The sequence below is a fragment of the Elephas maximus genome, chromosome 4 (genome assembly GCF_024166365.1).
Source record: "Elephas maximus indicus isolate mEleMax1 chromosome 4, mEleMax1 primary haplotype, whole genome shotgun sequence".
Classification (NCBI taxonomy): domain Eukaryota; kingdom Metazoa; phylum Chordata; class Mammalia; order Proboscidea; family Elephantidae; genus Elephas; species Elephas maximus.
The window spans coordinates 188,369,736-188,389,848 of NC_064822.1; the positions used below are offsets into that span (position 1 = coordinate 188,369,736).

The window sequence follows — 20,113 nt, forward strand, 5'->3', positions numbered from 1 at the left end:
ACTAGGCCAGTGCGCTCCGCCGCCGTGACGTCATGGGGACGCCCGCGCCCCGCCCCGAGCCGACGTTGGCCAGTGCGCTCCGCCGCCGTGACGTCATGGGGACGCCCGCACCCCGCCCGGAGCCGACGCTGGCCAGTGCGTTCCGCCGCCGTGACGTCATGGGGACGCCCCGCCCAGAGCCGAGGCGTGGAGTCTACGCGCGGCAGGAAAGCCGTCCTGGCGCCGCCTGACCCGCGCCCCGCCCAGCCCTCATGGAGTGGATGTGCTTCGCAGGCGAAAGGTCGTGGAGTCCCCCGGCTTGCAGCGCCCCACCCTGCACCTAGCCGTTACCTGTCCCCACATAGAGACAGCCCAGGACCCCGCCTGCGCTCCTCCTACCCCAGCCTGCAGTCCCATATCCTCCACTGACGCGTCCGTTCATTGGACTAATTGACTCCGTCACTGAGCAGGCGCTGAACAGAGACTCATGAAATAGCCCAGCTAGAAGTGACCTTCGAGATTAGTTTTTCCATTCAGTGAGTATGTCGCACCTGGTCCGTTTCTAGGCACACAGGCAAAAGCCTAGCCCTCCTGGAGCTTTCTTTGGACCAGAGGTGTGCCGTTAGCTGCTGTGGAGTTGGTTCCGACTTACGGTGACCCCATATGTGCAGTACAGAGCTGTGCTCCATAGGGTTTTCAAGGCTGTGGCCTTTCAGAACCAGATAGGCCTGTCTTCTGAGGCATCCCTGGGCGTGTTCAAACTGCCAACCTTTCAGCTAGTAGTCAAGTGCAAAAAAAAAGAGTAGAGAGATGATAAATTACCAACCAAGATAATTACAGTTAGTGGTAGATGCTACGAAAACATGCTCCACCATCATGGGGACGAGAGGGCGCTGTTTGAATTGCCGATTCTGCAACCAACCCCAGACCTCAAGAGACAGACTTTCTTGGACTAGGGCCCAAAAACCCACATTTAAAAAGGTACTTCTTATGCAGACTACAATCTGAGAACCAAATTCTAAAGAGATTTTATAGTACAGTCATTCACTCAACAAACATATATCAAGCACCTACTAGTGCCTTGAATTTACCATGGCCTGCCAGAAGAACGAACAAATTGTTTTGGAAGGACACCCAGAATGCTAAGAAGCAAGGATGGGCGAAACTATGTCTCATGTACTTCGGACATGTTATAAGGCAGTGCCAATCCCTGGAGAAGGACATCATGCTTGGTAGAGTCGATGAAAAAGAGGAAGACCCTCAATGAGCTGGATTGACACGGTGTCTGCAACCATGGACTCAAGCATACTTGCTGTTGTGAGGATGGTACAGGACGGGGCAATGCTTTGATTTGTTATACGTGGGATTGCTGAGCCAGAACCAAATTGATAGCACCTAACAACCATGAGCCTGGGGCTGAGGAAGACAAATATGTAAAAAGATACAGCCCTGGTCTAATTCTCTGATGTTCAGTGTGCCCAGCTGTTAACAGAACACACGTGCTGTAGCTGGGAGATGGAAGGAGGTAATTACACCAGCAAGAATCTGGAGCAGGGCAGGTGGATCAGACCTATACACTCTCCTTCCTCTTTTACACTGAGTCATTTACAGTCCCGCAAGGGAGACACACACGGTGGGCCTTGTGTCCACAGTGCACAGATGGAGGAAAGAGAACAGTGACCCAGTCTCAGGAGGCTTGTGGATGTCTTTACAAAAAGAATGTGGGCAGAGGGCAGTCCAAGCCTCCAGAAATTATTCAGAGCAATAGGGTTTTGCACCCAAAGGCTAGAGGGATTGAGCAAATGAATGAATGTACTGATGTTTCAAGTGAGGTTTCTCACTCTGGGAGAAGGCAAGGAAGAAACCCGTCGGATTGGATTGGAATCAGAACTGTCAGCATGTGTCTTAGTTATCAAGTGCTGCTATACAGAAATGCCACAAATGGATGGCTTTAACAAACAGAACTTTATTCCCTCACGGTTTAGGAGGCTAGAAGTCCAAATTCAGGGCATCAGCTCCTGGAAAAGACTTTCTCTGTCGGCTCTTCTTTCAAGAACTGTGGGCCTGGCATTCCTTGGAGATTTTCATGTGTCTTGGCATCAATCTTCCCCTGGATCTAGGATGTTCTCGGCGCAGGGACCCCAGGTCCAAAGGATGCACTCTGTACCCAGCTCTTCTTTCTCGATAGTAGTAAGTTACCTTGCCTCTGCCCACTTCGCTTTCTTTCTATCTCTTGTAAGACAAAAGGTGTGACTTAAGCAAGGGCGTGACTTGAGTAAGGGCATGACTTGAGTAAGGCAGTGTGACTCAAGATAGAGCCCATCCTAATCCCACTTCATAGACGTTTCAGGATTTACAACATATAAAATGGATGATAGTTACATAATGTAATAAAATGGAGGGTAATTACCTCAGATCACAAAATGGAGGATAATTACATACCACGGGAAATCATGGCCTGAGCAAGTTGACACATATTTTGGGGGAACACAATCAAATCCATTAACAGTATGGATTCATGATTTTAAAATTATCTATTTCTTATCTTAGCTGAAAAAGCCTTTAGGCAATGATATTTCAGCAATACTAGGCACACCTGGAGCCCAAATCTTGGTTTCTAAACACTTTCCCACTGAAAGGAACCAGGGCTTCTTGGAGTAAAGGCTAATTCCAAGGATGGACAAGGAAACTACAAGGTGAGCCTAAAATGTCTTCTTGGGTCAAAAAATAAGAAAATATGCAAAATTGATGGGGACAGGTCAAGAGGACACACAAGCCAGCTTGAAAGGGTTTCCACAGGCCAAGTCAGGAATGAGTTGAGTGTAATATACAACAATTGGAAATAACCCAAACGTCCATCAACGGTAGCATGGCTAAACTGTGATACACTCATACAACTGGACACTTACTACACAAAATAAAAAGGAATTTCTGCTACAAACAACACAACAAAGGAATTTCATAGTCAAAATGAGCAAAAGAAGCCACATATAAAAAATGTATGTTGTTAACCCTCCTGATGCCCTGAATTCAGACTACAAAACTATGAGACAATAAATTCCTGTTCTTTAAAGCCATATGTGTGTGCGTGTATGCTGTATGACTCTTTATATAAAGGTCAAAGACCAGTACAACTAACCTATCAGGACAAAGGTCAGAGAATACAAGGTCAACAAACAAAAATTGATTATATTTCTATGTGCTATCAACAAACAAGTGGAAAATGGTTTGTTAGCACACAAAACCATTAAATGCCTAGGAATAAATCCAACAAAATATGTGGAAGGTTTGTACACCAGAAACTACAAAACATTGATGAAAGAAATTAAAGAAAACCTAAAGAAATGCAGAGCTGGACTGTGCTCATGGATTGGAAGAATCAACTGTTCATATGTCCATTCTCCTCAAATTCACCTATAGAGTCAACACACTCCCAAGCAAAATCCAAGCAGGCTTTTTGTAGTAATTGACAAGCTACTTCTAAAATTTATATGGAAAAGTAAAGAACCTAGAATAGTCAAAACCATTTTGAAAAAGAATACCAAAATTGGAGGACTCATACTACCTCGTTTCAAGATTTACTATAAAGCTCCTTACTTTAAGGCTGTACATAAACAAACATAAATAGAACAGAATAGAGAGCCCAGAAATAGACACAAACATCTATGCTCAATTGATTTTTCACAAAGGTATCCTTAAAAGAGCAGAAAACAGAGCTTCTTATGAGCCAAAACTTGGTGAGCACCAAGGCCTGGATGGTCCCTTGGGTGGTGAGTGCCTCGTCCCTGGAGGCATGTAAGAAATTGGATGGCCCTCTGTCCTGAAGAAGCGCTTCCTAAATACGGCGGGTCTGGGAGATCTCCCACTTGTCTGCCCTTAGAGATCCCTAGGCCGGTTGAGGCATCAAGGAACAAACAGCTGCTGGTTGCTGTCCGTGGTGCTGAACGCAGACAGCTCACCGTGAACTGCTGGTCTCCCAACCGGGGACTCTGGAACTGCAATTCCTGTTACCTCTGGTTTGCTTTATTTTTTGTATGAATATTTTTCAATTTGTGTGTACTGTCAACATTTTAAGGTTAAATACTTTTTGTATTAATAATTCCAAGTATACAAAATTAGAAACAATAGTATAAGGAACTTCTACATACCCAGCCCCCACTGTCAACTGTTATCAACAGGTTTCATCAGTGCTCACCCACTTCTCCCCATTCAGATTATTTGGAAGCAAATGATCCCTGATTTTCAGAGGTCACCCCGTTAGCATCACATGACCCCAGCCCCAGATTGGCACATACCAGGCAATGGGTATGTACCTCTTGCCACAGATGAGGTACAGGACGCTGGCTCAGGCAGATGATCACGTCCATGGATGGCACCCAAGGACACCAGTGTCTAAGAACTACAAACTTCAATTACACTTGTGCCCAGACAAGCTTGAGCCAAGACTAATTAAATCTGAATCTCTGCAGGAGAAGCTTGAACCTCAACATTTCTACTGAGCACTCTGGTGTACAGTGTTGGACCAGTCTGACCTGGGCTTGGATGCTGACTTTACCACTGACTGGCTGTGTGACCTGGGACCAGGTACTTCACCTCTCTGAGTCTGATTCCTTGGTTTAATTTTCCATGGACCACCCCCCATCCTATCTTTGCCCCTATAGTACCCCTGCTGGGATAACTCTCCTCCCAACACAAATTCTAGGTACCCATAAAGAACCAGTTCAGAAACCAGTTCTTCTGTGACTAACCGCCTCCTGAAATCATCTCTCTTTCCTCTGAACTCTGTAGCATTAATCTGTGTTAGAGCAACAGAGCAGAGTGGGAGAATCCTTAGAAACCGGCTAACCCAACACTCCAATTCTGAAGACAAGGCAACAGAGGAACTTACTGAGGAAAGGACTTGCAAGGCATCACAGGGCAGCTTCTTGATGAAGCTGTGAGTCTAGGGCTTATTCTGCTGCCAGGAGCACAGACTTGTATGTTTCTAGCTCTACCACTTACCAATTAAGATAACCTCTCCGAGCCTCAGTTTGTTCACCAACAAAATGGATAGAATAGTGCTTGCTTCCCATGGTTGCTCACAATCATTGCTATGTTTGAGCCCACTGTTACCTCCATGGATATAAGAAGAGGGGCATTTGAGCTCCTTTGGGCAAAGCTCTGTCTCAGACATCAGGAAACACTCAGCAGAAAATTGGCACTCAGGAAGCCAGGTGGGCAAACAATAGTTTGGCTTATTTAGTAAAGGATGTCTGCCTTGAGCATTGTGTTCTTTTAAAGAACTATCTGTGTGGGATCAAACTGACAACAGCAACTGGAAAGGTTAGGCAGGAAGCTGGGGATGGGCAGTGAGTTTAAGTCAATGGTGGATAAATAATTCAGAAAAAAAGGATGAGAATGGTTGCACAACTTGAAGAATGGAGGCTTGTGACCAGCCCAGGAATGTGGCCTGAGGATGGAAGCTGGGGCTCCTCCACGGCTCAAGAACCCAGACCTCGCCCTGGCTGAGATGCTGGGCGAACAAAGGAGGTGGTGGGCCCAGGATTTAGTGCACCTGGTGGGAGGCCATGACTCGGGGGCCAGAAAAGGCTCTGCCATCTCCTGGGCCTGGAGTCTAATGTCAGCTCCTGTGTTCTCTCTGGACCCCCCCGGGCGGGAAGGCTGATGTGAGAGGCTCAAAGAGGGCCCAGTGGGGAAGCACCTAGGCTGGTGCCCAGCACATGGTGGAAGTGCAGTCACTGCTGCCTCACTCCTCGCTCTCTCCTCCCTGAGCAGTTGTTGTCATTGGCTGCCGTTGAGTCAATTCCAACTCAAAGTGACCCTATAGGACAGAGTAGGATAGTCCCATAGGGTTTCCTAAGCCATGATCTTTACGGGGAGCAATTGCCAGGTCTTTTCTTCCACGGAGTGGCTGGTGGGTTCAAACCACCACCGTTTCCGTTGGCAGATGAGCACTGAATGATTGCACCACCATACATACTATTTGCTCAGCATACAGATTGCATAAGTGTAGTGAAAGGACACAACCTTTTGGCTTGGCTCCTACACTGTCCGCCCACCCCCATGAAAGCTTTGTTTGCATTGGGGGCTCCTGAGTCTATATCTCATTAAGTATAAGCCCAATGGACGGATGGACGGACGGATGGATGACTCAGCATGTGACTTCTGTTCACAGGTTTATTCCTTCGCTCCCTTTTCTTCTCACTCCAGCCTGCATTCTCCACCTTCCCCATCTCCACTCGGGCTGGCGTCTCCTTGGCCTGGGCACAGGAATCTGCTGAGGCCAGGAAGGGCAGAGACTCCCAGGAGAGGCCAGAGGAGGTCCCACGTCCCCAGCACCCTCTCTGCCTGATGGGGACAGGCAGTGAAGCCAGGTGGGAGCGCTGCTAGATCACAGACATTCCTAAGAGACTGTAGGCAGAGGACAGCTTTCTCCTTGGTCCTCCACTTGGCTGACTGATGATTCCTGGGCCTGTGGTGGGCGAGGGGCTGGGCGCTGAGGTCCGCGAGGGGACTCAGACCCAGGCCTCACACCTACAGGATGAGGGCCAGTGCAGGGGTCAGGAGGCCTGTCACTGGGCTGGCCCATCACGGTGCCCTCAGGTCTGCTGGGTGGGTCTGGGCTCCAGGGCTGAGTCCACCAGAGGAGCCGCCCCAGGCTGGAGGGGGCCTGCTGCAAAGGACATGGTGGCCGGAAGTCTGCAGAGGCAGAGAAATCAATTGGTGCACGTTCTCGGCGCCACAGGGATTGGACAAGGGCAGAGGGCCTGGGGTGGGGGGCAGCCCCAGCACATGCAGGGCCGCGGTGGCAGTTCTCCTAGGCCCTGCTCTGAGGAAGGACCCGAGTTTCATATTCCAGCAGAGCTGGCTCCGGAGACGGGCGCTCCCAGGGAGGCTCTGCCAATTTCCCTCCTAGAAAAGAGGCTGCCACGTGGGTAGGGGAGGACTCTTGGGGTCTCCAGCCAGTGGGTCAGACAGAGAGCCACACAGCCCCAACTAGACCACACACGGCCATCCTCCATGGGGCTCTGGGGGTTGTCTATAATGATGGTGATGGTGGAAGGACTGGCAGTGAACTGGCAAACAGGGAAACCCCTTGCCCTCTGTGGGCCTCAGGCTCGTCTCTGTAATGATGGAGTGACTGAGGATGGCATAGTGACTAAGGATGGTATAGTGACCCAGAAGGACATAGTGACCAAGAAGGGCATAGTGACCAAGGATGGCATAGTGACCAAGAAGGGCATAGTGACCAAGAAGGGCATAGTGACCAAGGATGTTATAGTGACCAAGGAGGACATAGTGAGCAAGTAGGGCATAGTGACCAAGAAGGGGATAGTGACCAAGGATGGCATAGTGACCAAGGATGGTGTAGGGACCAAGGAGGACGTAGCGACCAAGGAGGACATAGTGACTGCCCCAGCGGGTCAAGTAGACCAAATGAGGCGGCTGGTCAGCACCTGCACCCAGCACCCAAAAAAGGTCTGCCACACAGTGTCGTACAAAACACACGTGCTGGCGGTTGCACAGATGGACGGACGGGGAACAGTGGAAGGATGGTGTGTGCTGCCTGGCTCCAGATCCAGGGAAAGAGCTGGGTCCGCCTCCTACCCGAGCACAGCCACTCTCTGCCAGCCCAACTGCCCCCGTACCTGACGGCCCTGAAGAGCTGGGCCTTTATCCTGGAGTAGAACTCGTGGGCCGATCTCCTCAGCAGGCCCTGCATCCAGCACAGATCCGCTGGCACGTCAGGCAGCCACGCCACAATCCTGGAGGATGGGACCATGTCAGCTCCACCCTGCAGCCCAGCGAGCCCACCTCCCCATGGGCCAGCGCAGAGCCACGGGGAGCCCACACGTGAGACACCAGATCCGGAGGGAGGGGGATGGGAGTGCTCGGGGTTGGAGGCAAGAAGCATCCGAGCAGTGTGGGCCCCCTTCACAGGGCAGGTTGGAACCACAGGGGTACCTACAGATGCACAAGGGGCCGGGAGGGGTGATCCATGAGGGACTTTGAAATTGGTGGAAGCAGCCAGGCCCTTAGGGTCATAGACTCCACAGGGCACCGCAAGGGGGAAGCTGGGGGGTGGAAGTGCAGGGCTTTGGGGTCAGGTAGGGCTAGGGGTGCAGCCTGGCTCCCCCGCTCACAACTGTGTGACAAGGAATCTCTCTGGGCCTGATTCCTCACCTGTCACATGGGGACACAACCATGTGGTTTCCTGCCTCTCACCTGCCCCTTCCCTGCCCACCTGGCCTGGAGTTCCTAACCTCCTCCATCTGTCTGCCCCTCCTCTTCCTCCTCTCCTTCCCCATCCCAGCTCAGTGCAATCTCTCCTCCCCCGGCTGCCCCGCCCTCCCTGCCCCACGCCCCTCCATCCATTCTCTTCTCAGGAACCATCAGCCTTGCTAAAACATTCATCAGATCATAGCCCTCTCTTGCTCAAAATCCTCCCATGGCTCCCCACTGCCCTCTTGACAGAGCCCAGCACCCAGAGCCAGGGAGCTCAAAACTGTGCCTGGCCCCAGGGCAGAGGAGAGCCCAAGCCTGCCTGCAGAGACCTCGCCTCACAGGGAAGCAGATGGCTGGGTCATCCCCTACCGCAAAGGCCTGGACTACACCCTCTCGGACGGAGACTACGCAACCCCCAGGCCTACTGGATGCTGCAGGGCCTCCCCTCCCCCACATCGTCCTTGGAGGACCCACTAAGCCCAGGGCTCAAAGTGGGCAGACATTTCATAGGGTCTGGTGTGACAAGTAAAACATAAGCTAGACCATCACCTTCCTTATTCTGAACTCTCTGCCTTCATAATTACAACCTACATGTTGACCATGTGGATTATAGAAAATACCAGGTGTCTATTCCTCTGTGGTCTGGGGAGGCCTCCCCACTGGTGCTCGTACAATGGATTTTTTTGAAACAGAAAATGCTAGACTTTGCATTTGTCCTTTTTTATTGCAAGTTGTGGTTTGGGTCTCACAGCTCAGCATGACAATAATTTGTGTCAGCAGAAAACTTTCTCCTGGCTTTGGGCACTGTCTCCAAGGCTCTGATGGGTGGAGCAATAGGCCAAAGGCCACACAGACATAGGGGACCAGCCAGGGTGCTGACCAGGAACCTTGACTTCCAACCTAGCTGCCCTCTGCCTCCCCACTGGGGCCTGTTCTGCAGAGAAGACCACCAAGCCTCCAGTTTCGCAGGCACACCAGGCAGGGAGGCAAAGCAGCCAGGTTCCACCCTGTCTGGCTCTGCCCACCCCGTATGCCAGCTGTCCCTCCTGCGGAGGGCCCTGGTCTCCACCTGCCACAACCTGGCTGCAAGCCAGCCCCTTTTGAGGACCCTGGGCCTTACCTCCTGGACCGGAAGTAGGCATACTCCACGGGCAGTGTGCAGGGCAGCAACAGGTATGTCAGCACCTGCCCAGGGCCTGACTGCCAGAATTGGGCCCAGATGCTGGGGTCCTTTGCACCTGCCTTCCTCAGGGCTGCAAGAGAAGCCATGGCATGGCCCAGCCCACTTGGCAGCCCACACGGCCCTCCAGCCACCCCTGCTTAGCGTCATCCTAAGGGAACGTGGCCTGAGCCACACTCAACCTCAACCCCCACCCCCAATTCTGTAGAGGAAGAAACATCATTGATAAAGCCCCTACCATGTGCCAGCAGGGTGCTGGGCCCTCACGTGTGTCCTCTTACCATTGCCCATGAGGTGGGCACCATGTGCCCCTTCCATAGACGAGGAGACTGAGGTTCAGAGTGGAGAAGTGACTTGCCCAAGAGTTACTACCAGAAATGGCAGGGCCAGTGTGGACTCAGGGCCTGTCAGGATCCAGAGCTCTTGCCATCTCTCCTGTTCCTCTGAGAACTCTGCAGAGGACCTCCAAGATGGGACACATGCCTTCTTCAACAACAGACACACACAGTTATTACTAACAGTGGCAGCAGCTGTGACCCGGTGGCCATTTCCCAAGCCCCCTATTCACTGAACCGACCAGGGACAGTGGGCCAGCTCGAGAGCCCATAGGGCATTGGAGCAGGGCTGAACTGAAGCTCAAATCCTGGCTTCCGGACCATGGCTTACAACACTGGCCTCGAACCTGGCCGGTACAACCTAGAGACAGCACCTTCGAGGGTCACAAACCATGCAGTCCACGGACCTGCTCCATACCCATATAATGTGGGTCCTAGGACGAGTCCCCCATTTTCTCCTGGAGAATGGGGATACAGGCAGGACCTGCCTCCAAGACAGGAGTAGGGATTCTATGACTTGTAGGGGAAGGTAAAGAACAAGCCCCTTCCCAGAGGAGGGTGTGACCAGCAGCAGGTGGGGCCTGCAGAGTTCCCTCCCCAACACAGAGGAGGCTCTCTGGTGCCTCCCTGTGATTGCATTGATGCTGCCAGGGCTCTGGAGGGTGACCCTGCACTTCAGAGTAGACCCAGACCCATCTGCACATACTCTGTGGTCTCCATCCTGGAAGAGAACCCTCTTCCTTCCCCAGCCCCAAAGCCTCAAGCACTGCTATTGTTCCCACTCTGGCCTGCACCATCATCACTTCTTCACCTCCTCTGTGTGGTCCAAATAGTGGCCTGACCTTGACCCTAACCCTAACCCTAATCCACTTCTCCTGAGTGTGCCAAATAGTAGCCTGACCCTGACCCTGACCCTGACTCTGACCCTAACCCTAAACCTATCCATCATCTCTCCTCCTCCGCTGTGCATTCCAGATAGTGGCTTAACCCTAACCATAACTGTAACTCTGTGTATTCCAGATAGTGGCCTAACACTAACCCTAAACCTGTGTGTTCCAGAAAGTGGCCTAACCTTAACCCTAAACATGTATGTTCCAGGTAATGGCCTAACCCTAACACCCAACCCTACCTCAAACCTCAAGTCCTAACCCTAACCCTAAAACTGTGTGTTCCAGAGAGTGGCCTAACCCTAACCCTAAACCTGTATGTTCCAGGTAACGGCCTAACCCTAACGCTAACTCTGTGTATTCCAGATAGTGGCCTAACACTAACCCTAACCCTAACCCTAAACCTGTGTGTTCCACAGAGTGGCCTAACCCTAACCCTAACACCCAACCCTACCTCAAACCTCAAGCCCTAAACCTAACCCTAACCCTAACTCTGTGTATTCCAGATAGTGGCCTAACGCTAACCCTAACCCTAAACCTGTGTGTTCCAGAGAGTGGCCTAACACTAACCCTAAACCTGTATGTTCCAGGTAATGGCCTAACCCTAACACCTACCCTACCCCAAACCTCAAGCCCTAACCCTAAACCTGTGTGTTCCAGAGAGTGGCCTAACCCTAACCCTAAACCTGTATGTTCCAGATAATGGCCTAACCCTAACCCTAACACCCAACCCTACCTCAAACCTCAAGCCCTAAACCTAACCTTAACCCTAACCCCCAGTTCTACGTCAAACCTCAAGCCCTAAACCTAACCCTAACCCTGTGTGTTCCAGATAATGGCCTAACCCTAACCCTAACACCCAACCCTACCTCAAACCTCAAGCCCTAAACCTAACCCTAATCCCTAACCCTAAACCTAACCTCTAACCCTAACCCTAAGACTAATATCTAAGCCTAAACTGAAAGCTAACCCTTAACCTCACCTTAACCCTAACCCTAAACCAAACCCCAACCTAAACAAAAACCTAACCCTAACACCTAACCCTAATTCTAAACTTGACACTAAACCCTCACCCTCTCTTCCCATCTAAGTTCAGTGAACTAGAGTTCAGAGCAGCAGTGAACTCCAAAAAGGAGAATCAGTCACCCTCACCTCCATCAGACCCCCCAGTGACTCCTCGCCTCTCTTCTCAGGTAGCTTTTGGGGCCACTTGTCCAGCCCTCCCATCGTCCCCAAGCTCATCCCTGCTACCTGCCCCTCAGCCACTGTGCTGCAGCCACCCAGACCTCCCAGCTCTCCACCTCCCCCAGGACTTTTGCACGTGCTGTGCTCTCTGCTTGGACTCTCATCTCCCCCCCCCTTTGCCTCTTTCACATTTCACTTAGCTGCCGTTCAAGCTTGCCCTTCACCAGTGTTACAGGTGCCTGTGGGCCCCTACAATTTCCTGTTACTGCATTTGTGATATTCAGGTCACCAAGCAAGACAGTACACTGAATCGTTCAGAGCAGAACTAATCCCTGGCTCTGTCATTTGCTAGCTGTGTGACCCTGGGCAAGCCACTTATCCTCTCTGTGCTGCGAGTTCCTCATCTGCACGATGGGGAGAATTCAGAGTGTTGCTGGGAGGATGAAATGAGTCAGTCTTCACCTGGGGAGTCTGGAGTCCTCTGTGTGGGCCACTCCTATGTCCCTCAGCACCCCCCTGCTCTTCCCTGGGCAGTGGGCAAAGAACTGGCTTTCTTAGGCACAGAGATGGATTTGAATTCCACGGGCAGGCTTTGCAACCTCAGTGATCACCTTGCCCTCTCTGAACTTCAGTTTCCTCATCAGTGAAATGGGTAAGATTAACACTTGCACTTACGGGTATGGTAAGGTTCCAATAACACAAGGTGTAAAACATGCCTGGCACTGAGTAGGTACTCAATAAATGTGGGTCCCTGTGCTCCTCCAGACCACGAGCTCCTTCAGGGCAGGGTCCTCAGCCCTGGCCCCTGGGTGAGGGCACCTAGTAGGTGAGCAAGCGCAGAAAGGAAGGGGCAGTACCAGCCTCCAGCTCTGGCGAAAGCTGCTTGAAGTCGGCCACGGCCTCGATGAACACATTGGGCACTGCCCAGTTGAGATTCAGGCCTGCCTTCCTGCCCTCGTCACAGCCAGCATCCTGGGTCCCTTCTGTGGGGGCTGGAGGTTCCTTAGACACCAAAACCCACAGTATCGGCTCCTTGATGAGTCCTGGGCCGGGGGCGGGGGGAGGATGACAGGTCAGCATGTCCAGAGTCTCTCCGGGCCAACTGCATTGCCCATACCATCTACACACACCCCTGCCCCATGCCAAACCCAGCTCTGGTGACCTGCCTGCAGCGGACGGACTCTCAGCTCATCCCAGATGACCCCTCCTGCACTCCCCCACCTGTTTCCTGGCCACTTTCTAGTGGGTAATCAGAGCCCAGGCCCTGAGGACACAGGCCAGCATTCAAATTCTGGCTCTACCACCTGCAAGCTATGTGTCCTGACCCCCCGTGCCTCAGTTTCCCTCTCTGTGAAAGGGGAACAGTGAGACCTGCTTTTTACAGTCATTTGGAGGACTAGGTGAAATCAGTATATAAAGCTGTAGCCAGGGCAGGGCACGTGTTATGTTCTCAGTAAATGCTTGCTGCCGCTGCGGCTGCTTTGGGCTGTCGCTGAGGGCTTGAGGACATGGGGACAGGCTCTGGAGCCTGATGGCCTGGATCTGAATCACAGCTCTGCCACTTGGAAGAGCACTGCCTGTGGGATGACATTCAGACTCTCCAGCCCGGATCTCTCTCTGGTCCATTCATTGAACTCGCTCTCTCTCTCACACACACACACTCACACACACATATGTACACACACTCACACACATATGTACTCATACCTAGACACACATGTATACACACACATGCATACTCACAGGTACGTACATCTGCATACATAACACACACACATACACGTGTGCACATCCACACCCCTCCTGCGACACTGAGTGACTGTTCCCTCAGAGGGCCGACCTCTGAACCTTGCTCTCCGTCTCTTCACTCTCCCTAGAATGTCCCCTGCCTCCACTTTCAACCTCTCCATACCCTTCACAGCCGGTCAAAGCCGAGCTCATCTGTCACCACCTCCAGGAAGCCCTCCTTGCCCCCCAGGCTGGTCAGGTGGCTCCTTCGGCCCTCAAAGCCCTGGGTATATCCCTCCATCAATGCACCCTCTCCCTGGGTAGTCTCTCTCTGGGCTGTCCCCTCTGTGTGTGACCCCTCTCTGGGTCCCCACCATCCAGCTAAGACAAAGCACAGAGCAGATGCTGAGCAAGGCAAGGAGTGCTCCCAGCTCCCCAACAGCTCAAAGGCCCAAGAAGACTTCCCCTGGTGCTCACGTGGTGTGCGGTCCCCATTTGGCGTCAGTCACCTACTGTGGGGCGTGCCACTTACCCCTTCTCTCCAGGAATCGCAGGGCGTCCAGGTAGCCTTGTCTGCAGATGTCAGCCAATGTCTGAGAACACACAGGTGGTGGGGGGAGGGGGAGGTCTGCACCTGCCCTCCATCTGTCTTCACCTTCAGCCTACATTCCGCAAGCGACCCCTCAGCAGGGCTCAGGGGCCCGGGGGACTCCAGCACTTGCCAGAGACTGCAGGTGGGACAGATCTGCTCATGCTGCTCACCTCGGCACCCCCATTTCATTCCCCCTCCCCAGACTCCCTGGCCAGTGCCCTTACTCCAGCCCTGCCCCTCTCTGGCCATGGTTCCTGCCTCTGGAAGATGGGATAACAAGGCCTGGCCCAGGCCAGCTGGGACACCACCGTAGGTCACCGGTCCCTTGATGCTGGTTTCCAGGAGCAGTCTGAGACAGGCAGAGGATCCCAGGAGCCCAACCCTGCCCACCTCCATCAGAGCCCTCTGGGGGGAGAGGGCCGGGCGGGCCCAGGAAAGAGATCTGCAGCCCCTTGCTGTGGGACCTCAGGATAGCCTGCCCCTTGCTGTGGGACCTCAGGACAGCCGGGCCAGCTCCCCGAGAGCATCGGCTTCCTTCTCTGTGCACTCCAGGGTTGTGGGGAGGGCCAAAGTAAGTGAATATGACGCCGTACTACACAACCGCGCAAGGTGTGAGGAGTGGGGGGGGCAGGGCATGGATGGGGTGAAGCGGTATAGTATCTGCTGTCAAATGACCCATTTTCCAGGAAAAAAAAAAACAGTTGTCATCGAGTTGATCCCAACTCCTGTGATCCACTGTGTGTCACAGTAGATGTGCGATAGGTAAGGTTTTTAGTGGTTGATTTTTTGGAAGTAAATTATCAGGCCTTTCTTCAGAGGCACTTCGGGATGAACTCGAGCTGCCAACCCTTCAGTCAGCAGCCAAGTACATTATCCAGGGGCAAAGGGCAGGAAATGTGTGCCTAGTTGTTACGGACTGAATTGTGTTCCCCTAAAATATATGTTGTAAATTCCCCTGGTGGTGTAGTGGTTAACAGCTTGGCTGCTAACCAAAAGGTCAGCTGTTCGAATCCACCAGCTGCTCACTGGAAACCCTATACGGCAGTTCTGCTATGTTCTATAGGGTCACTATGAGTCGGGATCGACTTGACAGCATCAGATATACCAAACCAAAATCAAACCCACTGCTGTCAAGTCGATTCTGACTCCATAGCGATAGGGTTTCCGAGGCCGTAAACGTCTGTGAAAGCAGACTGCTCCGTCTTTCTCCCAAATGCTGACCTTTCAGCCAGCAGTCAGTCCCTTTAAGCACTTCACCACCAGGCCTTCCCAACCCCTGCCCCTGTGGTTATAATCCCACCTGGGAATGGGTTTTCTTCGTTATGTTAATGAGGTAGTATTAGTGTAGGGTGTGTCTTAAATCCATCTCTTTTGAGATATAAAAGAGCAGATGAAGCAAGCAAACGAGCAGTAGGGGGAAGACAGAGGCCACACCACGTGAGATCTCCAAGGACCCAAGAAACAGAACCTGAAAAGAGACAAGGACCTTCCCCCAGAGCCGACAGAAAGAGCCTTCCCCCAGAGCGGGGCTCTGAATTTGAACTTCTAGCCTCCTAATCTGAGAAAATAAATTTCTGCTTGTTAAAACCACCCACTTGTGGTATTTCTGTTACAGCAGCAGAGGACTGACTTGACGCCAACAGGTTTGGTTTTTGGTATTTAGGTAACTAAGACACAGGTGTTCATCACGCTCTGAGCCTGTGCCTTGCCTCTACACGGGCCGTCGATCTGGCCACAATCTAGGGAAGCAGGGGACAGCACGGACCTGGGGCCAGCTGAGGGTTTGAATCCTGGCTTTGCCACTTCCAGGCTGTGTGACTTTGAACAAGTCACTCAACCTTTCTGAGCCCTGAGAAATGGAGATGCCAACAGTCCCTTCTCGTAGAGCCTAACACAGGGCACCACAGGCCAGGAGAAGGCCTGGCTGAAAACCAAGCTCAGGTGAGTGGGCCAGTCCTAACTCAACATTTGCCCGAGGAAGAAGGACCAGGAAGGGCGTAACTTGAGCCTTAGACTTCGGATATGAGTCCTGCCTGATCTGTCCTTGGCCGTGAGCACAGGACACGTGGCCTAACTGAAAGCCAGACTCCAACACACGGCTCTTAGCTGTGGCTCAGCCTCCACAAGCCCGGGGCCAGACCTACCTCAGGACTAGGGGGGAAGAGGCAGCAGAACCCCAGGAAGAAGTTTTTGGTGGACATCTGTAAGACGGTGTTGCAGATGTTTAGCTCATGCAGGCTGGCTGAGGTGCTTTGGGGACAGATGTCCACTGTTCCGTGGAGGGGAGCCACGGTGATGGTGGCGTTGGGGTCCTCCGAGGGCAGGTTGTTGCTCATACTGCCATCGAAGTAGCGCTGAAAATGTGGGAGGTGGGGTGGGCAGTGCTACCTTCTGGGGTCACCTGCCCTCCCCCTAGACCACCCCAGAGACACGAGCAGAGAGTGAGCTGCAGCGGGTCACTGTCTGGCTGCCCCGGAATCACGGGGTCCACTCTGGCCAAAGATGCAGAGCCCCCATAGGAATGAGGGGAAGGCCTGGCACATGGTAGGCGCTCTCAAAGCCCAGGGCAGAGGCTCAGTAGTCAACCCCCCAAAGTGTACTTACCTCCCCTCTGAATTCAGGGGGAATCACCCCACAGTAGAAAGGGAGATATAAGGTACAGAGCAAGGCCTGGGGAAACAAGAGTTGGGAGGAATACAATTGCTCGTGCTCCCCTATGCTCAGAGCCTGCTCAGGCCTGGGGGCCTCATCCCCAAAAGAGCTGCCAGAGGAGGTGTTATTCATCCTGGGTACACATGAAAGAACTGAGGCCCAGGAGGTGTCATGGCCCAGCCAAGTTCCCCAAGTCAAAAAGAGAGGGAATGCTGGCTCGTCTGTACAGCTATCCTTTTTTCTGGGGCTGGGATGCTTCCCCAGTAAAGGCCCTGACAAGGCCTGCAGTTAAAAGGCACATAAAGTCCAGCAGGATTTCTCCACCTCAGCACTTCTGATGCTCGGGCCAGACAGCGCTTTGTGCTGGGAGCTGTCCAGTTCAGAGGAGGGCGTTCAGCAGCCTCTGGGGCTTTTAGATGCCAAACCATACCCGCCCTCAAGTTGTGACAACCACAAATGTCTCTAACATGGCTAAATGAACGCTGGGGAGTAAAATCGTCCTCAGGTGAGTATCACTGACCTACAGTCTACAGAACTCATGGAACACAGACCCTTTCTCATGGGCCCCTTGGAGCAACCCTGCCGGCCCCCTCAGGGAGATGTGGAAACTGCCCTCCTCCCATCAGATGGTGATCTGGGGGCCAGCCTTACTCCCAGTTTTAATCTTTACTATTTTTTTTTTTAATCTTTACTAAGCACCTACTATGTGCCAGGCCCTGTGCTAGGTGCCATCAGGCAAGGGCGCTGGGACCCATGGTGAGGTCCCCAGCTGGCTTCTTCAGGGCCCCATGGACACGTGCCCACAGCAAGGGCCTGGGCCCTGCCCCCTCACAGGCTCAGGATGGAGCACCCACATTCCACCAGCACAAAGCAGGCCCCCTCCTGAGCACTACCAGCATCAACATAACCCGGCCATGTGTCAGGGACCCCAGTCTTTGTGAAAGATGCAGTCCTGTCGGGAGGGGAGAGTACAGCTGTGATGGGGACTGTCCAGGCTGCCTCATCCTCAGCTGAGGCCTTTGGGGGTAGAAGCCTGTCTCCCCACATGTCTGTGCTGTGCTGGGGACAAGGGCCCTGCTTGGCCCTCCTACGGCCACCCCCACAGCCCACACCTGGCAGGTAGGGGGCAGGCCCCTTTCCCTGACCCTGTTGCTCTCATTTGCTCCCCGTCTTATATTTCAATGCTGGATCATCTCTTAATTCATTACTCAGAGATGTGCCCATTATCTGCCCCCTGCAACCCCAGACACACGCACTTTAGAATATAAGCCCCAAGAAGGCAGGGGCTTTTGTCTGTTTTGTTCCCTGTTCTATTGACAGTGCCTAGAACAGTGACAGGCACGTCCTAGTCTTTCAAAAAATGTTCGCCCCAGGATGGGGGCTGGGCAGGCATCCCACTGAAAACAGCAGCCCCTGCAGGGGGTCCTGTCAGAAGAAGCCTGGCCTGGCCCCTCCCTCCCCCCAGCCAGAACCGTCTCTGCATAGCCAAGAGGCCTCCTCGAAGCAACCTGGGGTCCTCCTGGATCCTCTTACTCACAGAGTGGCTTGGTCAACTTGCTGCCCCTCTCTGTGCCTCAGTTCCCTCCCTTGTAAGCAAACTGAGGAGCCTCCAGCTGCTCCCGCCCTCCAACCTGTAGGTATTGTCTGCCCCTGGGAAGTGCTGAGGAAACCCCAGGCCCCAGCACCTGCCCACCTGGATAAGCTCGTCGCGGGTGGCGAAGTGGGTAACTATGACGTTCTTGCCGTCGGGCCAGCGGGTCAGTGAGATGCCCAGCCGATTAGAGGCCAGGATGTGTGCGTTAGCAGGCAGATGCTCTTGCAGCCTCAGCTTGATGTACTCAATGGGGGCGAAGGCCGGGTGGAGGACACCCAGACTCAGCCGCTTGATGACCTGGACCATGCCCAGAACCTGGGAGCAGCAGAAGTCTGCAAGCCGGGCAGGGGAAACTCCTCAGCCACACAGGTGGGCCCTCCCTTCTAGGTGCCATGGGGGCCAAAGCCCCCTCAGCTCTCCAGCTCAGAATTTCTGTGCCCAGCCCTGGATTCAAATCCTGCCTCCACCTTTTTCCCCAGGTGACCTTAGAAACAGCCCTCCCTCATGCTGAGCCTTGGATTCCTCCTCTGGGAAAATGGGGTGGCCCCAGCTCAAACCAGTAGTTCCCACCAGGATTAAGCGTGAACATGCTGGGACAAAGCGCCAGGCGGGAACCCCGGCCCCTCCCATCCCGAAACCCTCCTGTTAAGGTGTGCGAACGGATCCAATGCCTGCTGGCCTCCCCAAGTCCCTGGACTCACCGACCGGCTTCCCACAGGCCAAGGCGACTGCGTTGAGCGCTCCAGACGACGAGCCGTAGAAGCGGTGAGCGCCCTGGAGGAGGCGCGGGGCGCGCTCACGCAGACAGTGGCTCACGCCCACGTGGTAGAGACCCAGGAAGCCGGCGCCTGAGAAGCACAGGCTCCAGCTGCCCTCCTTCTCGAAAGAGACCATGGCGGGTGGCGCAAGGAGGGAGCCAGTCGCGGAGTGGGGCGGGATGCGGCTGGGGATGGGTCGCCGGATGGGGAAGGGCCACTGATCAGGGGTGAAGCCGGGACACGACCAGGATGGGGCGCCAGACTGGGAAGGATCACAGGTCAGGTGTGGGACCGTGATGGGGCGCCAGACGGGAAAGGCCACCGGTCAGGTATGGGGACCCTGAAGAGCTGGTGCCGGTGCACGGTCCTAATACGCTCTGCCTCGCCCGTGGATCGCATCACCCACCGCCCCAGCCAATGAGTGCCCGGGCCGCAACGCCCTTCCTCCAGGTGTGCGCCAGGTGCGCCCTAAATGTGCCCACACGTTGTGGGCGCTGCCCTCACCGTCCGCCCTGGGTCCGGATCATTGTCTCGCAGTTTCCGGGTGGCTGGGCGCCCGGGAGTAAGTCTCAGTCTTCTGGAATCTCTGGAGGTCTTGGCAGAAGTTTTAGTCCTGAGCCCACGTTACAGCTGAGGAAACAGGCGCAGCCAGGGAGAGTGACAAACAGGAAGCGGCAGCGCTGGAGCCACAACACCTAGTCTTGGGGTCAACCCAGACTTAATTCTGCAGCTGTGCTGGTGCAAGGACTTGGAGAGGCGTGGGAGGGAGATGGGTGGTCAGCATTCCAGAGTCAGCCCCCAACACCTCCCTGACTGTTGCCAAACTCCTCACCCTCTCTGGGCTGCAGGTTTTCAGCATAATGTGAGGGGCTTGGATGTGAGGTCCTACAGAACTATTTCTGTTCTGATCGCTGTACCCCACAGACCCACCATCAACTGCCCAGCCCTGGGAGGAGGGGCTGACTGCCTGGACTCCTGGGGGCGTTGTGGGCACCTG

The 20,113-nt window shown here is 53.6% G+C and overlaps 1 protein-coding gene across 1 annotated transcript; it reads right to left on the minus strand.

Annotated features, from left to right (window-relative positions):
* Position 1: 1 nt before the first annotated feature.
* PNPLA5 (patatin like phospholipase domain containing 5) lies at positions 2-19,252 on the minus strand. The gene is made up of 12 exons (XM_049884989.1): positions 19,060-19,252; positions 18,458-18,690; positions 16,717-16,782; positions 16,257-16,466; positions 14,053-14,113; positions 12,650-12,835; positions 9,326-9,458; positions 7,629-7,745; positions 6,989-7,044; positions 6,518-6,678; positions 6,153-6,278; positions 2-193 (listed from the first exon to the last, which is right to left on the minus strand). The coding sequence occupies exons 1-12, from the start codon at positions 19,250-19,252 to the stop codon at positions 2-4; spliced, it is 1,734 nt and encodes a 577-aa protein (XP_049740946.1).
* Positions 19,253-20,113: the final 861 nt, after the last annotated feature.

Coding starts and splice junctions, on each gene's coding strand:
- PNPLA5 (XM_049884989.1), bottom strand. CDS start 19,252: ATGGTCTCTTTCGAGAAGGAGGGCAGCTGGAGCCTGTGCTTCTCAGGC. Junction 7,045..7,628: donor CAGCTCTTCAGGGCCGTCAG/GTACGGGGGCAG, acceptor GTTCACTGCCAG/TCCTTCCACCATCACCATCA. Junction 6,679..6,988: donor GAGCCCCATGGAGGATGGCC/GTGTGTGGTCTA, acceptor CTGCCTCTGCAG/ACTTCCGGCCACCATGTCCT.